The 21,631-nt window shown below is 56.0% G+C and overlaps 1 protein-coding gene and 1 pseudogene across 1 annotated transcript in view; both read left to right on the top strand.

The window, feature by feature from the left end:
• Nucleotides 1–20,436, top strand: part of Spg7 (SPG7, paraplegin matrix AAA peptidase subunit) — a 47,828-nt gene extending 27,392 nt beyond the window's left edge. The window contains exons 11-21 of the mRNA XM_023705208.1: nt 205–330; nt 572–734; nt 1,042–1,215; nt 8,542–8,666; nt 10,725–10,827; nt 11,657–11,767; nt 13,317–13,432; nt 14,761–14,917; nt 15,728–15,894; nt 16,277–16,354; nt 19,932–20,436. Coding sequence (XP_023560976.1) covers nt 205–330; nt 572–734; nt 1,042–1,215; nt 8,542–8,666; nt 10,725–10,827; nt 11,657–11,767; nt 13,317–13,432; nt 14,761–14,917; nt 15,728–15,894; nt 16,277–16,354; nt 19,932–20,132 — 1,521 coding nt within the window. The 3' untranslated portion in view covers nt 20,133–20,436. The remainder of the gene's footprint in view (nt 1–204; nt 331–571; nt 735–1,041; nt 1,216–8,541; nt 8,667–10,724; nt 10,828–11,656; nt 11,768–13,316; nt 13,433–14,760; nt 14,918–15,727; nt 15,895–16,276; nt 16,355–19,931) is intronic.
• LOC105744052 lies at nt 17,687–18,501 on the top strand (annotated as a pseudogene).
• Nucleotides 20,437–21,631: the final 1,195 nt, after the last annotated feature.

Raw genomic sequence — 21,631 nt, 5'->3', positions numbered from 1 at the left:
TGCCAGGCAAGTGCTTCTTCTACTGAGCTATTTCCCTGGCCCCGACAGGATTTTTTAAAAAATAAATTTCTGGGAAACTTTCTTACTGATCAGTGATATAAGGCAACAGTGACCTCTTGTGGGTGGAGTCCCCTGGGGCCCGCAGGGGCCATAGTCTGCTCAGGTGGACAGTGGCCACCAGTGTCCCTCACTCCGCGTGCACAGAACCAGCTTAAGATGGCTCGCTTCACGATGGTGGATGGCACGTCGGGGAAAGGAGTCAGCTTCAAGGACGTGGCTGGCATGCATGAGGCCAAGCTGGAGGTCCGGGAGTTTGTGGATTATCTGAAGGTGAGTGGGCGGCTGGCATCCTAGAAGGAAGCCAGGTGACTGGAACACGTGCCAGTTCCCTGAACTGGCAACATGGCAGCTTGTGGTTGTCAGCAAACGGGAGGGCCGTGATTGCAGCTGGATGGCCACTTGATCACCGTGCTTGGCCCAGAGCCCTGGCAAGTACAGCAAGTTGCTGGGTACACGAGTGCCCTTTGTCCGTGAACGTGGTGGGGGTGTTACATTGTCTGCTGCTGTCTAGAGTCCTGAGCGCTTCCTCCAGCTTGGAGCCAAGGTTCCGAAGGGCGCGCTGTTGCTTGGGCCTCCCGGATGCGGGAAGACGCTGCTGGCCAAGGCGGTGGCCACAGAGGCCCAGGTGCCCTTCCTGGCAATGGCTGGCCCGGAGTTTGTGGAGGTCATTGGAGGTAAGTGCCAGTAGGACTGTGGCTGGGATTGTCAGCTTCTTCCTGGTCCTTCCCCCATGCCAAATTGAAGGGGTTAGACCTGGAAACACAGTCTGAATTAAACACAGGGTGGCCTGAGCTTTATATGCTTTAATGCTGCTTTCCACGTGGCCTAGAAGGCCACGAAGGTGACAGCAGCCACTTTGGGTCTAACTGCAGGCAGGGCTTTTCTTGCTTTAGGCATCCCTGGTAGAAGCTGCACCCGGCTCCGTGCAGAGGTAGAATTCCTCTCCCTTTGTCCATCTCCTCACAATGCGCTATCCCTCAGGCCTGGGTGCTGCCCGGGTGCGCAGCCTCTTCAAGGAAGCAAGAGCGCGAGCCCCGTGCATAGTGTACATCGATGAGATTGATGCGGTGGGCAAGAAGCGCTCCACCTCCATGTCTGGCTTCTCCAACACAGAGGAGGAACAGACCCTCAATCAGCTCCTGGTGGAGATGGACGGTGAGTGTCTGCATGCCGCCTGCTGCCCCAGTCCTTTCACCTGATCAGACTTCACGGGACACGTGAACTTGCACCACAGGCCGCCTCATTCCTCTCCTCTGGGGTGGGTGTTGCTGGCCTCATGTACCCAAGGAAGGTGAAGGGCAGAGATCTCCCATGGTCTGACACTACCCATCACCTTGCTGCCTGCAAAAACGCAGCTCTTAGCCAGGTGCAGCAGTGCATACTTGTAGTCCCAGCCGCGCCAGTAGACTGAGGCAGGAAAGTAAGGAGTTCAAGGCTGCCCTGTCCTTGTAGTCTTCCTTCATCTGCCCAGAGTGCTGAGAGTTGAGGCATGCACCGTCATACCCAATTTTGCCGTCTCTTTATGGCTAAGTAATACCTCCTTGTGTAGCAAGGCTGCCTTTTTTTCAACTTTATTTGTTTAATTGTTTTTGTTTGTTTGTTTTGGCAGAACCAGGGATTGAACTCGGCCCTTGTGCTTGCCGGGGAAGCGCTTATTCCACTGAGCCATCTCCCCGGCCCTTATTTGTTGTCTTTTTGAGACAGGGTCTTGTTACGCAGTTCAGGCTGGCCTCGAGCTCAATTTGTAGCCTGTGCTGTTCTCACCTCACAGTGATGCCCTGCCTCCACCTCCCTAGTGCTGGGATTACACGCGTACACCATCACAACTGGCTGATCTTAGTTTAGTGGTTCTTTTGTTTTGTTTTATTCTGTTTTTGGCTGGCTAGGCCTGCCTTATGGGCTGGTCCGGTGAGGCATGTGGTGCTGGGGATCGAACCACAGTCCCCTGCACCTGACAGAGTTTGCCCAAGCACGCGCTTTATACAACTGAGCTATCCCTCAGCCCCTTGGTTTGTTTTGGTTTTTGGTGGAACCAGGGATTGAACTCAGGCCCTTGCACTTACCAGGGAAGTGCTTATTCCACTGAGCCATCTCCCCAGCCCTCTTTTCTGTCTTTTTGAGACAGGGATTCACAGTTCAGGCTGGCCGCGGACTCACTTTGTAGCCAGCCTGGCTTCAGACTGGCAGCAACCCTCTCGCCTCGGCCTCTCCGGTGCTGGGCCGTGGGTGCGCACGCCCGTGTGCGTCTTGCTTATTCACTCACCTGTCAGGAGCCAGCCGGCGCTGCTGTGTGTCACAGTCCTGTGTTCCTGTGAACATAGAGCAGTGCCTGCCCTAAACCCAGCGTGGTGGTGCATACCTGCAATCCCGGCTACTCTTGAGGCTGAGGAAGGGAGCCAGAGCCAGGCGTAGTGGTGCAAGCCTATAATCCCAGCACTGAGGAGGCTGAGGCGAGGGTCACCAGAAGTTTGAGGCCAGCCTGGGCTACATAGTGAATTCAAGGGCAGTCTGAAGTACATAAGGAAAACTTGCCTCACAGACAAACGAGACCCGCCTGGGCAGTTTAGTGAGACTTTGTCTCAAAATAAAGGGTGGGCTAAAGGTGTGGCTCGGTTCCAGCTCTTGCCTAGCGTGCGCGAGGCCCTGAGTTCCACCCTAGCACTGAAACCAAAAAATCAAGTTTGCTTAAGTTTTCCAGTTTTAGTTTCTTTCACCAAATTCTGGCTACATTTTAGGCATTATAGGTTAGGAAAACATTTTTCCTCAAGGTATATTTACTCCTGAGACACTTACCCACATCTTTTCTTTTGCCCAACCTAGGATTGGACCAGCAGATGCTTTACCACTGAGCTACACGTCCAGCTCGTTTTATTTGTAACTTTTAGTTACTGTCCTCTTAAATCATACAAGCTGGCCTCAATCTTAAGGGCCTTCTACCTCAGCCTCCCAAGGTTTGGGGCTTTCTTTGTTTTTCTGATTTTTGAGACAAGGTCACATTACAGAGCTCAGGCTGCCTCAGAGTCACCTTGCAGCCCAGGCTGGCCTTGAACCTGCATCCCTGCCTCTGCCTCCCCAGTGCCTGGATTACAGACGCACACCACCACGCCCAGGTGTGGTGTTCCTTTTAAGTGCTGCTTACTGTGCCGAGTGGTTATCTGGTGCCCAGCGCATGTGCAGCAGAGTTGTGATTGCACGAAGTCAAGTTAAAACCTCTTTAACCTTGTTTTGGAATAATTTAGACTTTGTGAAACATTGCAGGCGTGCTCTGAGTGTGGTGGCCCGTCCCTGTGACCCTAACAGCTGGAAGACTGAGGCAGGAGGGTTGCGGCAAGGTCCAGGCCAGCCTGAGCTCCACGGTGCATTCAAGGCCAATCTGGATGACTTAGTGAGACTCTTCTCCAAAACCAGCAGGAAGCCAGCAACACCACTGCCGATGTAGTACAGGCTTCTTTGCACCTTGCCCCTTGGTGGTATAAACCAGTGCGTGGTGCACACTCTGGTCCCACCGCTCCGTTCTAGGGCAGTCACTTGTATTATGTTTCTCGAGTCTTCTCTAGTCCTTCCTGTATCCCTGCGGTCGTGACATGTTTTATAGCCACATCTCTTGTGAGTTGCTCTGTGTCCCAGCGTGGGCTGAGGCTGGCGCTGCGGTGGGTTTGTGGTGCCCCAGCAGTTGGTGGCACTGTGTGTTTCAGCTATGGGGCAGCTCTAGGACAGGATGCAATCTGAGACATGTGGCAGCAGCCACAGCTGGTGGCTTTCCTTCCTACCCAGAGAGAGAAGGCTGGGCCTGGGCTGCCCACACCTGCCTGCTCCTGTCCCTTGCCATCCAGTTGTGCATGTGTGACAGCATGTGCATGTGGGAGACGAGGCCACAGAGGGCAGAATGTCTCTGGGGGCAATTTAGGCTCTGACTCAAAAGAAAAAGGGGGGGGGCCTTGGAAGATAGCTTAGTAGAATAAGTGTTTGCCTGGCAAGCACAGGTTCCTGAGTTCAATCCCCAGTACCGCAAAACAAACAAAAAATCTGGGGTTGTTGCTTTTACCTACCTAGCCTACATCATAAAGTGTCGTGTCTATTCCCAACACTGCAAAAAAGAGCTTCGCTCCCAGCCCTGGGTTTCCCAGCCAGGGACAGTTCAAGGGAGGCAGGGGTCCAGGGCTTCCTGCAGGCAGTGTGTCTGGGATCTGTTCCAGGGTGGCCCTGTTGCCTGTACCAGTACAGAGTGTGCATCTCATGATGCTGACTGGACAGGAGTGGGACAGTCTGCTAGGGCCTTAGGTGCCTGGCTGGCTGTACACACACTGCCTCAGTGGTGCTGGGGGTTACCCCGTCCTGGCCCGTGGGTCAGAGGGTGCCGTGGCCTTACCCGGGTGCCTGTGTGCAGTAGATTGGGCCACATTGCTCTCCCTGCATAGCAACCAAGCACCCTTCCTGGTGGCCATGGGGCAATCAGATGCCACTTTCTGCCGTGGCACGCAGCTGCAGGTGCAGGTCTTGCTGTTCCTCCTCTTGCACTTGAGGCAGAGGCCCCCTCCCCCCAGCAAATGGGCCCCGAGTTGCACCCATCAGAGCTGCGCTCCTTGGAGCTGTCCTCTGCACCGTGGAAAGCGTCTCTTCACCCCAGAGCTGGTGCTGCCTGGGCACACTAATACAGGCCCGGGAGCCACAGAGCTGCGCGTCCGGGCCCTGCAGCTGCTCTAAGCAGACCTCTGTCTTACGCTCATCGAGGTGTGGAGGGCAGTGCTGGCAGATGCTGGGCTGGTCCCAGAAGGAGCCCAGCAGAGGTGGGGCGCTGTGGCTCTTGGACCTGCGTGGGAGGGCCTGGGCTGAGTCTTATGCAGCCAGTGCCCAGTGCCGTGAAGTGGAGGTTGGGAACACTGAGTTCACACGGAGCTGTAGGAATCCGGGACTTGGTGAGCACTCACCTAGCACCTTCAAGGCTCCGGGTTTGAGTTCCACCACCATAAAACAAAGGAAGAAAGTAAACTGATGTTTACTATGACTAATTGGAGCCGCAGAGAGCGAGGCAGCCCCACTGTGCCCCCGTGGCTAGCACGCAGCAGGGCAGGGGTGGAATACTGCAGGCTCATCCATCTTCTTTCCCAGTATCCCAAGCTCAGTGCCCCGTGGAGAGGCAGGATGGCTACACGCTGGGCCACCCCGATAGTGGCAGCCAGGCGGATATGACGTGGGCACAGCATGCGGCCCAGTGAAGCAGAGTGCAGCCCAGGGGCAGCCGTGTGTGTCACACCCCACAAGTGAGCTGGTGCCAGCTCTCAGACTGTGCCCATGGCTTCCCCTGCATGCGCCAGGCTAGCGTGTCAGACAGCAGTACCACTGTACCTGGCTAGCAAGAGTGACCCACTGCTGCACACTGAGGTATTGCTTGGGTTTGGTTTTGGGTAATCCAGGCTGGCCTTCAGCTCATTGTGCAGCCCAGGCTGCCCTTACACTTCTGATCCCCCTGCCTCAGCCTCCCGCCTCCCAAGTGCTGGGATTATAAATGAGTACCCAGCTTTTGGTGAAAATCCTAATTAAAGTAAGTTAGGAAACAGATGAAACTGAGGCCTGAGTCAGAGTAGCCATCCTGCCCCTCCACGGGGCATTGAGCTTGGGATACTGGGAAAGGAGAAGACGGATGAACCTGCACAGGAGCCTCGGCAGTATTCCACCCCCGCCCTGCTGCGTGCCAGCCATGGGGGCACAGTGGGGCTGCCGCCTCGCTCTCTGTGGCTTGAATTAGCCACAGCCCAGGCCCAGGAAGAGTTGGTATCTGACAGATGTGCAGCCCCTGCTATCCTGTGTGCACATCTGTGGGAGAAGGGGAGACCCTGCCCGGGCACCTTCAGAGCTGTCAGCTGTCCCCAGAGGCGAGGTGAGGGCCTCTGTGCTAGAGAAGCCCACTGCTCCGGCCACTGTGCCAGGCCCCTGTCTGGACAGGCCACTGGGCAGTGAGGCCGTGGCCACTGCAGGGCTCGCAGAGGTCTCAGGTGGCTGGCTTGGCTCTGCAGGGAGCAGGGGGTCTGCCTGGTGCCGAGAGGGGGCAGCGGGCTGGGGGTCTGGAGCAGGCCCTGCTCTGGGCCTCGGGTAGAGCTCTGACACCGCTGGCTCTTCACTCTTCCTCGTCTTCAGGAGTGTTTGTTTCCATGACATCCTGATGATGAGATTTTGATTTTAGTGTGGAGACTAAGATCTCGTTGCTCTTACTAGAGCCTAAAGATTTTCTTGTGGATTATCCTAGACTTTGTGGTTGTTCATTTGTTTTGCAGTGCCACAGATTAAATCTAGGGTTTCACACAGATTTGTCATGTCGGTTCCTTTTTTGTTTTGTTCTGCTTGTTTGAGACAGGGTCTTACAATGTAGTTCAGGCTTTTTTTTTTTTTAATTTATGTATTCGGTACAGGGTCTCTATGCAGCTTGGACTTGTAGTGATTCTGTTTTCAGCTTGCCCAGCGCTGGGATTACAGGCGTGTGCCACCACACCTGGACTTGGTCACCAGCGCCCCAGGGTGGGGCCGGTGTGGCATTCGGGATCAGAGATTGATCCCTGGTCCTTGCACTTGCCAAAGCAGGTGCTTAGTCCACTGAGCTGTCTTGCTGGCCCTATTTAGGCTGGCTTTGAACTCATGGGGGGCTCATGCTGGATGCAAACATTGCAGTTCTCCCACCTCAGCTTTCCAAATGCTGAGAGTAGAGGCATCCGACACGCCTGGCCCAAATCAGTTTTACTTTTTTTTTTTTTTTTGGTGCTGGGAATCTAACTCAGGACCTTGTACTTGCCAGGCAGGCGCTTGTGCTATTGAGCTGTATCCCCAGCAGGATTTTTTTTTTCCTTGGTGCTGGGAATAGAACTCAGGACCTCACATTTGTCAGGCAAGCTCTGTGCTCCTTGAGCTATGTCCCCAGCCGCCCACATCCGTTTTAGAATGTGCCTTCTCATGCTGAATTTGACGGGAACACTTACAGGGTGCCTAGACGTAGATCTCAGACAGCACCAGTGCTTCCCAGATGCAGAGAACCTGGCTCCTGTCTGCGGGTGGGCTGGCCTGCCCACTCCTCACCCTGGGACACAGAGCAGGCCATGCCAGCTACCTGCACCACAGTGTTATTTTCCTGCAGTGGCTACGTCCTCAGATAGCACCAGTGTCCCTCGGTGGGCAAATAATTAAACTGTGGTCTTTCCTTACTATGTGCAATACAGCCATAAAACTAAAAGTTCCAGCAGGGTGTGTCCTCCCCGCCCGTACGCCCAGCTAGCACTCAGGGCCGAGCCAGGAAGACTGAGAGTTCAAGGGCAGCCTGGACCACCTAGTGAGACCCCATCCAAAAATAAAAGAAAAAATAAGCTCCCAGCCTGCTCAGCTCAGTGTGGGGATTGTTGGCTGAGGAGCCAGTCTCCAAGCCTGCACACAGCACGCTTCCAGTTCAGTGACATCAGAATGACAAAGCTAGAGACGGGGCGGGTTAGTCCTCTCCGAGTTTAGGGCAGGCCTGGCAGGGAAGTTGAGTCCTTGTAGTGGGCATTTCGTTGTTGCTTTTTTTTTTTTTTTTTTTGGCACCAGGAATCAAACCCTGGACCTTGGGCTTGCCAGGCAGGCACTGTGCCACTGAGCAATGTCCCACCCCTCTTACTCTGTTTTTGTTAATGTTGTTTTTGATAGATCTTTTCAGCAGCACAGTAAAGAGATAAGAGAGGTAAAAGAAGCCTTTATTAACTCCAAAGACACGGAGAGGATCGAGGGCAGGTGGCGCAGCTCCTCTGGCCTGAGACAAAGCTGGGGCTCCTGTGCACTTTCGCTGGGGAGGAGTTGGAGGGTCAGTTTTATTACATGTAAGGAGCTGATTGGGGTCTCCTGGGTGTGCGAAAGGTGAGAGGAAATTGCACCCTGGGCTGAGTTGGAGAAGAAGGTGGGAGGTGGTCTCTGGGAGGTAAGCTGTTGTTTTAGGGGCTTCAGCCATGTTAGATGACCACCATAATAATTCAGCAATTCATAGTAGGGCCGGAACCTGTCAGTTTTGAGACAGGGTCTCACTGTAGCCCAGGCCTTGAGCTCGAGATGTTCCTCCTGCCTCAGCCTCCTAAGCCCTGGGGTCACATGTGTTCACCATCATGCCCAGCCAATAAGTTTCTGAACCCACTTTTTGGGGTGTTATTTTGAGATCCAGGCCCTCACCAAGTTGCCTAGGTGGCCTTGAACTCATAATCCTTTTGTTTCAGCCTACTGAGTAGCTGGGATTGTAGGCCTGTGTTGTCATACAGGGCTTTTTGAACCCACAGGTAGCTTCTTGGCCAAGAAGCTGGTCTAGGGCCAAGGCTAGGGGCCAGCTACTGAAGATGGGGCCTTAGATACAGTCAAGGTACCTTGGCTTAGGGTGCTTCCCAGGAGGACAGTGGGGTGCTGCATGGCACTGCCCTTCTACCAGGCAGAGGGAACCAGTGCCCCATCCTGAAGGCCCCTGTGCCTGTCTGTCCCCAGGAATGGGTACTACAGACCATGTCATCGTTCTGGCATCCACAAACCGAGCTGACATCCTAGACAACGCTCTGATGAGGCCTGGCCGACTTGACCGGCATGTCTTCATTGATCTGCCCACTCTGCAGGTGAGGACTGGGGAGCCAGGGCAGCCGGGGATGTGGGCAGCCACACTTCCGGAACACACTCCCCTTCTGGTGCCCTACACCTGACCTGGTGCCCTTGCTGGGTTGGCAGCTGGCTTCACTTATTCTGTTGCTGCCCTTGACTTTCTGGTTGGGGTTGGTGGTCTAATGTGAAGGAAAATCTACCCTGTGTATCCTCTGTGCCCCAGCCAGGCTCTGTGAGGAGCCTTGCTGTGCTCCGAGTTCTCTTCAGAGCTTTTCTTTGTCCCATGTGATGGTGCGTACCTGTAACGCCAGTTCCCTAGGAGGCTGAGGCAGGAGGAATGCAAGTTGAGGCCAACTAGAAAACTTAGCAAGACCTTGTCTTAGAATTTGAAAACTTTAGAGCCCAGCGTGTGGTACACACCTGCAATCCTAGCACTCAAGAGGCTGAGGCAAGGATCACTTTAAGTCAGGCCAGCCTGAGATAGTGAGATCCTATCTCAAAGCAATTTTTTTTTAATTCAAAGGTTAGGGTGTAGCTCAGTGGTAGCACACCTGCATGTGTGACACTCTGGGCTCTGATCCCAGTACCACAAACTGAAGAACTTGATTTGCCCCGGAACAGGTGGAGGCTTGTCCTAGCACCTGTGACTTCTCTGAATGACCTCCTGTCCACAGGCCCTGGTTGGACTGGCTCCACCAGAGCAGAAGCCCTGGGGAGGGAGCAGAGCTGGGCTTGGTCGGCCAGTTTTGTCGCTCAGTGCAGCAAGGTGCGGGCTCCACTACAGCTGCTCCTCTGACTGGGGAGCACTGGGTGCTGGGAGAGAGCACGCGTGTCTGGCCCGCACCCAGGAGGCGCAGGGGGCCCTGGCCAGTGTGAGTTTTGGCACTGCTCATCCTGACTGGGTTGCAGATGTTCTGCACTGTGTCAGGGACAACAGACCCCTGTAGCGAAGGCACAGTACAGGTCCAGCTCTGCCCTGGGCCTGCCACTCGCAGGCTGCTGCTGGAAGGGCTCTGACGATGCGCCCACCTAGGGCCTGAGAGTAAACCCAGTGATGCTGGTAACAGAGTATCCTACCCCGCTCTCTGCCTGGTGCCTGTGGAGACGTGTTCATGGTGACCAAGCTGGCGTGGCTTGTCTTTTTCCAGAGGGGCGGCAGCGATGCCATTCAGGCTGACCTTGGCCTCACGGCGGTTCCTTGCTCAGCCTTCTGAGTGCTGAGATTACAGTGGCTTTTCTTATTTATTAAACTTGGGCTTATGTATTTTCATTTTAACATTAATTTTTTAGGATTTGTTTTGGGTTTTTTTGAGACAAGGTCTTTCTATGTAGTTCAGCCTAGCTTTGAACTCTCTCTGCTGCCTGAGATGGCTTTAAGCCTGCAGTGATCCTCCTGTGGTGCTGGGCTCCCAAGCACTGGGATTACAGGTGTGCACCCCATGCCTGGCTTTAAAAATTTTTTAGGAAGGAAATTCTAAACTGGGCATGGTGGCACATGTCTGTAGTCCCAGCATTCAGGAGGCTGAGGCAGGACAATTGCTGTGAGTTCAAGGCCAGCATGAACTACATATTGAGATCTAAGTCTCTGGGAGAAAAAAAGGACATCGTAGCCAGGCGCTACACACCTGTCATTGCAACACCCTGGAAGGCTGAGCCAGGGTAATTGAAAGCATGAGGTCAGCCTGGGTAACACCCTGACCTTGGCTCAACATTTTAAAAAAGCTGGAGATATAGCTTAGCAGAAAGCCTCTGGGTTCAATCCTGATAACTACAAGAACAGGGAGGTTCTGCTATGTATGTTAGGTGTGTTACGTGTTCTGGGTGCAGCCTGGGACGCTTCCTCTTCTCTCAGGCAGAGGTGTGGCCAGGCATATGGAAAGGCGTCCAGGGTGTGTGGGAGGCTTCCTCTTCAGTCTCTTTCTCTGTAAACTGCTTGCAGCCCTCCCATTGCTGTCCCAGACCATGGGTTGTGGGTAGGACGGTGAACACTGCCTGCCAGGCACAAGGCCTGGGCCCCCAGGGGCCCCCAGCACTGTTCCAGGCCATTTGTCCAGCCCTTGTCTCCCACCTGGCAGGAGAGGCGGGAGATTTTCGAGCAGCACCTGAAGGGCCTGAAGCTGACCCAGGACAGCACCTTTTACTCGCAGCGCCTGGCAGAGCTGACGCCAGGGTTCAGTGGTATGTTCTGGGCCCATGCCCTCTACGCTGCAGGTGGGCTCCGACCTGCTTGAGGGAGCCCCTTACTGCCACTGGGGTGCCGGCCACCCGGCCTAGGGGACGGGACTGTGGCCAGCACTCTTCCTCCCCACAGCAGTCTGTGGCCACGCTGACTGTAGGTAGCTATCAGGGCACCCTCATGTTCATCAGTGTCTGTCAGAGTGGTCCTGTGCTTCCGCCTTTGGGGCATTGTTGTGACCATCACCTGGGTGTCACTCAGGAACTTCCAGTCCAGACTGGGTGAGGAGAAGGCTGAGGCACGAGGGTCACAAGTTCAAGCCAAGCCTGGATAATTTAGTGGCTTTAGCAAGACTCCACCTCAAAAAATAAATAAGGGGGTGGGGATAGGGCTCAGGGTGTGCCCTTGCTACCATGCTGAGGCCCTGAGTGTGATCCCCAGTGCGCGGGTCCATCAGAGAGAGTGAGGGGCTGGGTCCCTCACTCTGCAGGACCTGGGTCTGTGCCCAGTCCCAGACCAAAAACTCAGTGTAGACAAAAATCCTCTTACCCTGACGTCGGGTAGTCTCCACGCCCTGGCGTCACATCCATCAGGCCCCAGTGAAATGGCAGAGTGAAGCACAGGATGACAGAGGCCTATACTGGTGGTCACAGCAGTGTCACAAGGGTGCGGGGGAGACCGTTCCTTGGGCAGCTGCTCCCCCGCCATGGTCCTGCTCTGACGCCCCTCTGTGCTTGCCCCTGCTTCCCGCTGCCCACAGCACCCAGCCGGCCGCGTCTCGCCCCCCCTGCTCCTTGGTCCGTCAGCCGCCAGGCTTTGTCTGTGTTGCAGGTGCCGACATCGCCAACATCTGCAACGAGGCTGCGCTGCACGCCGCCCGGGAGGGGCACGCATCAGTGCACACACTAGACTTTGAGTATGCTGTGGAGCGGGTGGTGGCAGGTAGGGCTGGCGCTCCGGAAGTCTGTGTCCTCCGCTAGAGTGGCCCAGAACACCACAAAACTAAAATCAGGTGGGAGGTAGAGTGGGTCCCAGCTCAAAGTCGCCTTATAAATAGTGAAGAATTCTCACCTTTCCTCAGTGTGGGATGTTGCAGGGTTCCCAACACAGGCGCACTCCAAAGACACGGGCCTGCAGCCCAGGTGGGAGCTGCCTCCACCGCCAGGGGCCAGGGCAGCTGTGTTTGGGGTAGGTCAAGGCTGCTGCACCAGGGACTCCAGCTCTGCCCACTCTCTTCCCAGTGCTTGTGGCCAGGAGGTGGTTGGGCAGCAGGTGGGGCTTCTCCCAGTGGTTGCTCAGGTGCTGAAGAGCTGGGGCAAGCCTGGGGCCCTCCTGAAGCTTCTGCAGCCCTGTGCAGTAGCCTGAGGTGAAGGGACATTAGAAAGAGCCGTTGGCACTAGGTGAAGTCCAGAGTCCCCCGCAGGCTGTCCTTGCAGGGGCGTGTCCTGGGGACACGGGGCACCTGGGTGGCTGGAGGAGGCAGAACCCACTCCTCGCCCCAGGCAGCTTGTCCTTTGGGCACTGTTACAACCACAGTATCAGGCAGGAGAGATTCAGGGGAGTGGCAGGGCCCCAGGATCCTGTGGCACAGCGCGCGTGCTGTGCATGCCAAAGCCAGCTCTTGGGACACTGAGGTAGTAGGACCTCAAGTGGGAGGCCAGCCTGGAACGTAGACCCTGTCTCCAAAAAGCAACAATACAGTCATAGTAGGACCTTGCTTCCCGTGTGTGACCTGCTAATGGGGGTCCCCACCCACACCCACTGCCAGCGCCCAGCTGCCTGCATCTCTGTTCAGTCGCAGCAGGTTTTGGAGGGCCGTGGTCTCCACTGCAGTGCTACCCTCCTACCTCTGTGTCTTCAGTGAATTTAGTCCCACCTCCCGAGTGCCAGGAGCCTAGAGCCTATTCAGGGTACATTAAGTAGAACCCAGAGGTGTTTGGAGTTTGGATCCGATGCAGTTCCACCAATGTTTGAGCATGTAATTACCCAGTATTGCCCCAGGGACGAGGGAGTCAGCTGATAAGCTGTAGAGCAGGGCTGCAGTGAGTGACCTCGGCGGAGACCTTGGAGGGTGACATGCAAAGACTATTTCTCCCTTTTTTTTTTTTTTTTTTGTGGAACCAGGGATTGAACTCATGCCCTTGTGTTTGCCAGACAAGCACTTATTCTACTGAGCCATCTCCCCAGCCCTCAGCGGAGACCTTGTATAGAGTCAGTGACCACGCCAGAGGCAGTCTTCCTGAGCCCAGCCCCTCAGGAAGGCAGGACAGGAGGGCTTACTACAGGGGTGGTGGTTCTGTGCTTCCATTTACAGGAGGGAGCGATCTGGCTTCTTTGTCTTTTCTCCTCCCAACATCCCCTGGAGTGGGGGTGCCAGCAGTGACAGCTGGTGCAAGAGGCCCCAAGCCAGGCAGAGCTGCCAAAGTGCTGGGCACAAAGGGCTAGGGCAGGCCAAGGGGAGGCCAGTCTCACTGGGCTCTGCTTCTTCCAGGGATAGCCAGAAAGAGCAAGGTCCTCTCCAGGGAGGAGCAGAGGGTGGTGGCCTTCCATGAGTCTGGCCATGCGCTGGTGGGCTGGCTGCTGGAGCACACGGAGGCTGTGATGAAGGTGGGTGAGAGGAACGCGGGTCACCTCTGAGCCATGGCTGCAGTGACTGCTGTGGTTGCGCCGCTCACCGTGCGCCCCGCTGCCCTGAAGCCAGCACATTGTGCGAGCTGCAGGCACGCAGTGGAAACCCCCCTCCCACAGGTGACTGAGCGCTGGTGCTATAGGCAGCTTCCGGAGAGCCCGTGGGCCCATGTGTGGATGGCAGACCTTGCTTTGGGAAGTGTGGACTACAGCTGGGGTGCGGGTCCACCTGCTCCCCCAGGACCTGGTGTGGGTTAGGGTTAGGATCCGTGCCCTGGCACAGCCCAAGGAAGCCACCAGGCTCCACCTCCTGTGCCAACAGGAACCCGAGCCTTCAACACTCCATGCTCCAAGTGTTTCCTGTGGTCAGGGCCAGCTGGGCAGGTGGGGGCGGCAGTCTAGCAAGCCCTGGGAGATCCAGCATCGAAGCTGAACAACAGCTTAGAAAATCCAAGTTAACTCAGAAAATCCCAAGATGATTAAAACTTCAGAATTTGAATTTCTCTTCATCCTCAGATTTTCCTTTTAGTCAGTGGCTCCAAGGTAGATACCTCGGCACTGTCCTTTGCAGAAGTGCTACTGTCTCTGGTCGTTGTGATCAGCAGGATGCATCGTGCAACTTGGTTCTGGAGGGTTTTCCGGCGCTAGTGATGGAATCCAGAACCCTGTGCAGAGGAGGCAGGTGCTCTGCCTCTGGGATATAACTGCAGCCCTGGCCTGCGCTGGGGTCATTAGGCTCCCCCAGAGTGCTCAGGCCTTGCCTGGTCATCCGATGGAGCACGGGCCGCTCCTCCCCAGCTGCTCCGGGCCATGGGTTCTGTAGGTTCAAAGCCGCAGAGTGGGTAGGAAGGGCTCTTCTCTCCTGGCACCTGTAAGGGTCAGCGCGACTGCTGGGGCAGGATTTGTCCAGCACCTCCATTGTGGTCGCTTCCTGCGCAGGCTGTGATGAGTAAGACACCTGTTGGGAGCCCTTTGTGCTCCAAGTTGGTGTTAGGATTCCTTTCTGTTCTAAAAATGGGGTGATAAAAAATAATAATTAAAAAAATAGTGCTGGGCATGGTGGTGCACCCCTGTAATCCCAGCACTCAGGAGGCTGAGGCAAGAGGATCATTGCGAGTTTGAGACCAGCCTGGGCTACAAAGTGAGCTCAAGGCCAGCCTGAGCTACTTAGTGAGACCTTGTCTCAAAAAGACAAAAACAAAAATGGGGTGATGTAAATAAATCAAACAAGAGCTGACTGTGACAGGCCAGCCTGCGTGAGAGCAGGACGCGACTTCCTGCCGGCGTGACCACCTCGCCCCCTGCAGGTCTCCATCACACCGCGCACCAACGCCGCGCTGGGCTTCTCGCAGATGCTGCCCCGGGACCAGCACCTCCTCACTACCGAGCAGCTGTTCGAGCGCATGTGCATGGCCCTGGGTGGCCGTGCGGCGGAGGCCATCTCTTTCAGCCGGGTCACTTCTGGTGAGGCCCAGTCCAAGAGCCCTCCTGCCCTTTGTCTGTGGCGGGTGAACTGAGGAGAGGCATATACAACACAGATTCACATGTACACAGACTGCAGATGCACTCACTGGGGCTGGGGCTCTGGGGCAGAGCTCTTGCCTTACATGCCCAAGGCCCTGTTTGGTTGGTTTTGGGTGGAGGTTTAGTACAGGGTCTACAGGGTCTCAGTACAGATTGGACTTGTAGCGATCTTCCTGTTTTCAGCTTCCCAAGCACTGGGATTGCAGGTGTGTGCCACTATGCCCAGTCTCAATTGCCATCTCAGTGCGACCCGGGGTCAGGGCCAGCATGGCATGCCACGGATCGAACCCTGGTCCCTGCATCTGCCTAAGCAGGCGCTTTAATCCACTGAGCTATCTGGCCAGCCCTAAGGCCCTGGTTTTGGTTCCCAGTGGCACATTAAAATGTATTTGGTTAATTCTCAGTCATCGCTACACAGAACTGGATAAAACTGCAGCAGCTGATCCCAGGCTGGCTTTCCGCTGCGCTATCTAGAGAAGTCACAGGGCCCTAGCCTGTCCCAGAGACTTCAGGCTTGAGGTTGGCAGGGACTTGGTTCAGGCCTGGTCTTGGTGTGAGAACCTCTAGTGGCCTCAGCAGTTGATTGCAAAGCCAGGCACATCTGCGAGGCTGACTGCTTCCAGAACAGTAACAAGAGACGGGTGTCCCGGTCACAGGGATTCCCTGGGGGGAGCTGTGGCCCTGCCGCCCAGGGCTGGTGCTGCTGTGCTGGCTCCTGAGGGTCCCCTCCTTTTTCCACTCATATTGCAGGGGCCCAGGATGACCTGAGGAAGGTCACTCGCATTGCCTACTCCATGGTGAAGCAGTTTGGGATGGCACCCACCGTCGGGCCGGTCTCCTTCCCTGAGGCCCAGGAGGGCCTCACAGGCATTGGGCGGCGCCCCTTCAGCCAGGGCCTCCAGCAGATGATGGACCATGTAAGTTGCCTGGCACTGCCATCCCTGCCCGCAGGTGTTGTGGCTCCAGATGAAGCTGTGGGGCGGCTGTCAGACATTCTGAGTGGCAGAGCCAGCCCCCAGGGGGCCTGTGGCCAGCAAGGTACACCAGGATGGTACCAGCCTGTGCTGGGGCAGCTGCAGCTGCTCGTGTAGCAGCCGAGGTACAGAGGACAGCCAGGGTCCTTTGGATGCTGCCTGCAGTGTGGGTGGTGGCAGGTGAGCAGGAAGAGCAGGGCACCCTGAGTCAGACAGAGCGGGGCCACTGCTCGTGACGAGGGACGGGGGGCCTGCTACAAGCCTGTCCTGTCTTTTCTGCACATAGCAGCGGGTCTGGCTGACAGCTGCCTCTTTGGCTTTACAGGAGGCAAAGCTGTTGGTGGCCAAGGCCTACCGGCACACGGAGAAGGTGCTTCTGGAGAACTTGGACAAACTGCAGGCGGTGAGTGGCATGGGTGTGGCACGGGGCCGGCTTTGCAGGGTGCTGACCTGAGCCAAGGCATCCAGCCCCTTCCCAGCAGGGCATGCACATGACCAGTGCTGGTTGTTATAGCCTGTTGTCAGCTCTGTCTAGACTTTTTCAAAAAAAATTATTGAGACAGGAGGATTGTTGCAAGTTTGAGATCAGCCTGGGCTACAAAGCGAGCTGAAAGCCAGCCTGAACTGCATAGAGAGACCCTGTCTCAAGAAAACAAACCAGGGCCGGGAGATGACTTAGCAGACTAAGCACTTCCCTGGCAAGTGCAAGGGTCTGAGTTCAATCCCCAGTTCCACAAAAGAAAAAAAAAAGAAAAGAAAGAAAACAAATACTTACTTGGAGACAGCGTCTCGCTATGCAGCTCAGGCCTGCTCTGAGCGCAGTGTAGCCCAGGCGCAGCACAGATTCTTGCTGATTTTCCTGTCTGTCTCCTGAGGCACGCACCACCATGCCGAGCTCCAAGAAGCTTTTTCAATTTTAGAACCTTTTCAAGGTATAGAACAGTTGCCAGCGTGGTGCAGATTGCCTGCACGCCCTGTGTCTGTCTCCCTTCTGGCACACACTTTCCGTGGCTCTGGACCCTGCCTGGAGGCGGCCCACGCTTGGTTCGTGTGTGCTCAGCTTTCCCAGTCCCAGTGGCCCCTTCCTGCGCAGGAACCATAAAGCATGGGGCTGCCACATCCTGGGGCTCTCTTACCTGTGAGTTCCCCAGTCTCAGCCTGTCCTGGTGGCCTTGGCTATCCCAAGGAGGTAGTCCGGGCAGTGGGTTTGAGAGGTCGGCTGAGGTGTGTGCCTGCTCTGTGAACTGCCGCCCAGGACGCAGGAAGGGCGATAGCTCTTGGCAGCACGTGAAGACAGGCCGGAGGAACAGCCTTCTCTCGCTCCGCTAAAGCTCCCCAGCCAGGCAACGTCAGGCCGGGGCTGCTGCCCCAGCCTCCGCCTACGAGCCAGGTGCGTCCTGGGGGCACAGCACTGCCTAGCAGCCAGGGCTCGGAGTGGGGATGTGTCTTAGTTTCTTTTCTCTCATTGCTGAGACCAAATAACACCCAAAATTAAGGAAGGAAAGGTTTATTTTATTTGGTATCAGGAACTGAACTCAGGACCGGGTGTGCTTGCCAGGCAGGCGCTGTGCCACTGAGCTAAATCCCCAGTCCTAGGAAGTTTATTTAGCTCATAGTTGATGAAGGTTTCAGCCTGTAATCAGCTGGCTCCAAGGCAGGGTGGCATGGTGAGAGGCAACAGCTCAAGGCGGCAGCAGGCCACAAAAGCAACAAGAGCAAGAGGGGGACTTGCAAGATGGCGGACCTCCTGGGCGTCATTCTGAGCTCCATAGAGAAGCCACCCAGCCTTGGTGGCCAGGAGATGCGGCGCAAGGCCCATCTGAAGAAACTACAAGAGCAAAAGAAACAACAGAAAATAGAGTTTTGTAAAAGGATGGAGAAAGAAGCGTCAGATTTCATCCAAGACAGTGGGCAGATCCAGAAAATATTTCAGCCTGCGAAGAAGCTGGAGAGGAGCACACCACGTGATGTGGGACGTAGCGGGCCTGACATCCTTCTCCTTCGGGGAAAATGATGACTGTCGCTGTGTCACGATCTTCAGAAAGGAGTTTGCACCCTCAGATGGAGAGCTGGAATCCTGCTGCCGCGCAGAGGAGGAGCGGGAGCCCCAGAAGGCTGAGGAGAAGCGGGAGCTAAAGGAGCTGGCCCAGCAGCAGCAGCAGCAGCAGGCAGCCCAGCAGGGCCCTGCGGTGGGGAGCCCTGCCGGTGACTACGAGGACAAGTACAGCCACCTTCTTGGCAAGGCGGCAGCCAAGGATGTGGCCAGGAAGACCTATGGCTGTGAGCCTGTGGCCAGCAAGAGGAATACACGTTCCGGTGAAGGGGCCATGAATGAGATTCGAGCCAAGAAGCGTCTGAGGCAGAGTGGGGAAGAGCTGCCAGCTACCTCTAGGAACCCCACCCAGCTGCCTTTGATCTCTTGGGGCAGGGCAAGGGGTAGGGAGGGAGAAGACTGCTGCTGGTAGGACCCATCCTGGAGCCCCGCTCTGAAACCACCTTCTGCCACCTGTCTCTCAGGCTGGGGGGAAGCAGGCGTTTGTCACTGTTGGAGCTTGGATATGGGGGGGGGGGCGTGCAAAAGAGTGAATGCACAAGTGGGTATTTAATCTGTATTATTCTCTGTTCTTGGATCTTTCTTCCCCATGGGGCTGGTTTACTTTATATTCAGTAAACACTGTTTGACCCAACACCCTATTTGGTACATAGAAAAACAGGTCTTAGAGACACTGCCAGGGGAGAAAAATGATATTAGTTAAACAATAAAAAAAAAAAAAGAGCAAAAGGGGGAGAGCAAGGCTCTTTTTCTCCCTCAAACTGTAAGCAGGCTAGGGCCAGTGAGGCACTCATGCTGTCTCCATCCCCTCCTCTTGCACAGGCTGAGGGTGCTTACAGAGTGAGGACCCTGGGTCCTGCTGAGTCATTTAAATGCCTTAACTTCTTAGGCTAGGGAGGGTCAGATAGCTCAGCAGATTAAAGCATCTACTTAGGCAGACCCAGACCAAGTTCAATCCCCAGCATGCTGTGCTGGCCCTGCCCCCAGGACACAATGAGATGGGGATTGAGACTGGGCTTGGTGGTGCGCGCCTGTAATCCCAGTGCTTGGGAGGCTGCAAACAGGAGCATTACTGAGTCTGATCTGTGTAGTGAGACCCTGAGGACCCTGTACTAAATACATTATTTTTTAAAAAAGTAAATTTCTCAACTTGACACCATGAACTGTGTGCTACAGGAAGGGGGTGTCCTCTGCACCCCACGGTGCAGAACTGCTGAGTTACTTAGGCTTCTAGATTTCTCAGGCTGATATCATCTACGTCATATGTCACCATAGCACGTTGTGATGAGTGGGGGCCAGGCAGAAGCCCTCCTGTGTCCCCTGCCAAGTGGCTATAGGGGCACCACCTGTGTCGGGGTTACCATTGTTTAGAAAATGTGGCTGGGGCGTCAGTGGGGAATGGAAGGCATTCGTGAGGCTGTGGGCGGCAAGAGAAGGAAGAGGCTGGGAGTCTTGGCTCAGCCAGCAAGAAGCCAGTGCGAGGACGTGGCTGTGGGCTCCCCTCAGCGTGCTTCCCAGGCCCCCGCCTGGAGGCCCGCCTCCTGCTGCCGGGTCAGCACCCTAGCCCAGCGGGAGGCCCCGCAGCCATCCCCTTTCCTGGACGCCGCCCTACGTGCTGCAGGAAGCTGCAGCTGCTAGAAATAGGCCGAGATTCTGGAAGGAAGTAGAGAAGGCAGCGAGGCTGGCAGCTGGGAGAGCGTTTCCAGAGTGAGACAGGGAGTGATTCTTCTTTGCCTGAGCTGCCTCCGCCTCAGCTTCCCTGGGAAAGTGACCCGTCGGAGGTGTCCTGCTCACAGACGGCCCCACATGCCTCGCAGGACAGAGGCCCTCTGTTAAATGAGAGCCTGTCTCAGATGCTGTGCTCTCAAAGGCTCTTGTCTTGTCTTTGTCGCTGAGACTCACACACTGCTCTGTTTGTTCTTTCTAGCTGGCAGATGCCCTCCTGGAAAAGGAAGTGATAAACTATGAGGACATTGAGGCACTCATTGGCCCACCGCCCTATGGGCCCAAAAAGATGATAGCTCCGCAGAGGTGGATCGATGCCCAAAGGGAGAACCAAGCGACTGGGGAGGAGGAGGCCACCCCACTGCCCCCACCCCGCGGGGAGGAGCCCTCCTGGCAGGGGTAGCTGCAGACAGTCCAGGACTCTGCCCGATGCCCAAACTGCCTCTCACTTGTACGTACTCCTCTGCGAGCCCTGATGTTCTGTCCAAGGACTACTGAGACCTATTTATTGATGTCCTGACCTATGACTGGTAAATGTCTTTGCAGAAACAGTTGGCTCTGCTGTGCATTTGTGCACACTGACCCCTAGGGGAGGTCTGCATCTGTGGAGAGCGAGAGAGTTCTTGTGTTCCCAGGGCTGTCTGTGCGGGCTCTGTGTGCATCCACGTGACCCACAGGCGTCCTCTCCGAATGCTAACGGGACTGTGAAAGGCCTCTCTGAGAGGTGGTTTTTCTGGTGCTCCCTCGGTAGGGGAGTTAGAGTTGGGATCTGGCAAACAACGCCACCTACTGCTGTGTGGACCAGAAGGAGGACCTGCGGCTGCTTTGGTGCCGTGTGGGAGCACCATGGTCTGACCATCACCGTGACCCCCACACTGACAAATTCCCCGTGCAGTGATGCTGTCCTCAGTGTGCAGCCCACTGGGACGCTGGTCACGCTGACTCGTGGGTCTTGTTTCCAGGCTGCACGCAGAGCCGTTCAGTCTGCCACACACAGCGGCACACGCCTGCAGTCTCAGCTCCTGGGTGGCTGAGGGTAGCAAGTTCAGGCCAGCTGGACTCCGTCATCAGAAAGAAAAAGACGAGGCCCTTCTGTAGGAATCTGGGGCCTGACTGTGAAGGGGAGACGTGGGCCCTCATGTCTGGGGTGCTGCTTGCATTGCGCCTGCGTTGGGCCTCTACCCTGTGCGGGGCCCTGGACCATGGATACTGTGTGTGGGCTCTCTCCCCTCACAGGTTCCTTAGGAAGGCTTTGCGGCTCGGAAGGGCAGATGGGACCCTGGGCCGGGGACGGACTTTGACCCTCACCCCAAGGTCAGCATCAGCTCAGGAGGCTGTTGGCTGGCATCGCTGACCAGGGTGGGACTGGGTGCCCGTTGGGCTGGCCATGTCCCCTTGCCCTCGGGCGTTCCTCGCTCATTCCCATGACCCAGCTTGAGGGCCAGTGGCATGGAAGCAGCAGCCAGGACCTGGGAGCCTAGTAGGCCTTGCTCCGGCTCCCAGAAGTGAGTGACTCAGAGGGTGGCAATTGCCATTCTCGGGCACTGGTTCCGGGACACCGGGTTTGTGCCAGTTGCCGACCTCGTACTGTAGCACCAAGTAGCTGGGCTAGGTCCTTCCCTCATGGCCGTGGCCGGCAGAGTGGGCACAGCGTGGCCCCTCGGTGTCTTGGGGTTCACCTGCTCTCCTGGTTCCCAGCTTCTGGTGAAGACAAGCGCATGCGTGTTTTCCGGCCCTGGAGATTGAATGCAGGCCCTTCAGGCAGCTGTGTCCTCAGCCTTCCGTTGTCACGCTCAGCCAGCCGTGCTGGCCACTGCGTTGCCCAGCAGGGTGCAGTCTGAGAGCCCCAGCCTTAGAGCGCTGGGTTGCTGCCATGCGCCATGCTGCCCAGCCATGCGTACT

Source organism: Octodon degus, unplaced genomic scaffold, assembly GCF_000260255.1.
Source record: "Octodon degus isolate 3935 unplaced genomic scaffold, OctDeg1.0 scaffold00215, whole genome shotgun sequence".
Taxonomy (NCBI): Eukaryota; Metazoa; Chordata; class Mammalia; order Rodentia; family Octodontidae; genus Octodon; species Octodon degus.
Note: the sequence above shows the minus strand (reverse complement) of the source record. Positions and strands in the feature narration are given on the sequence as shown.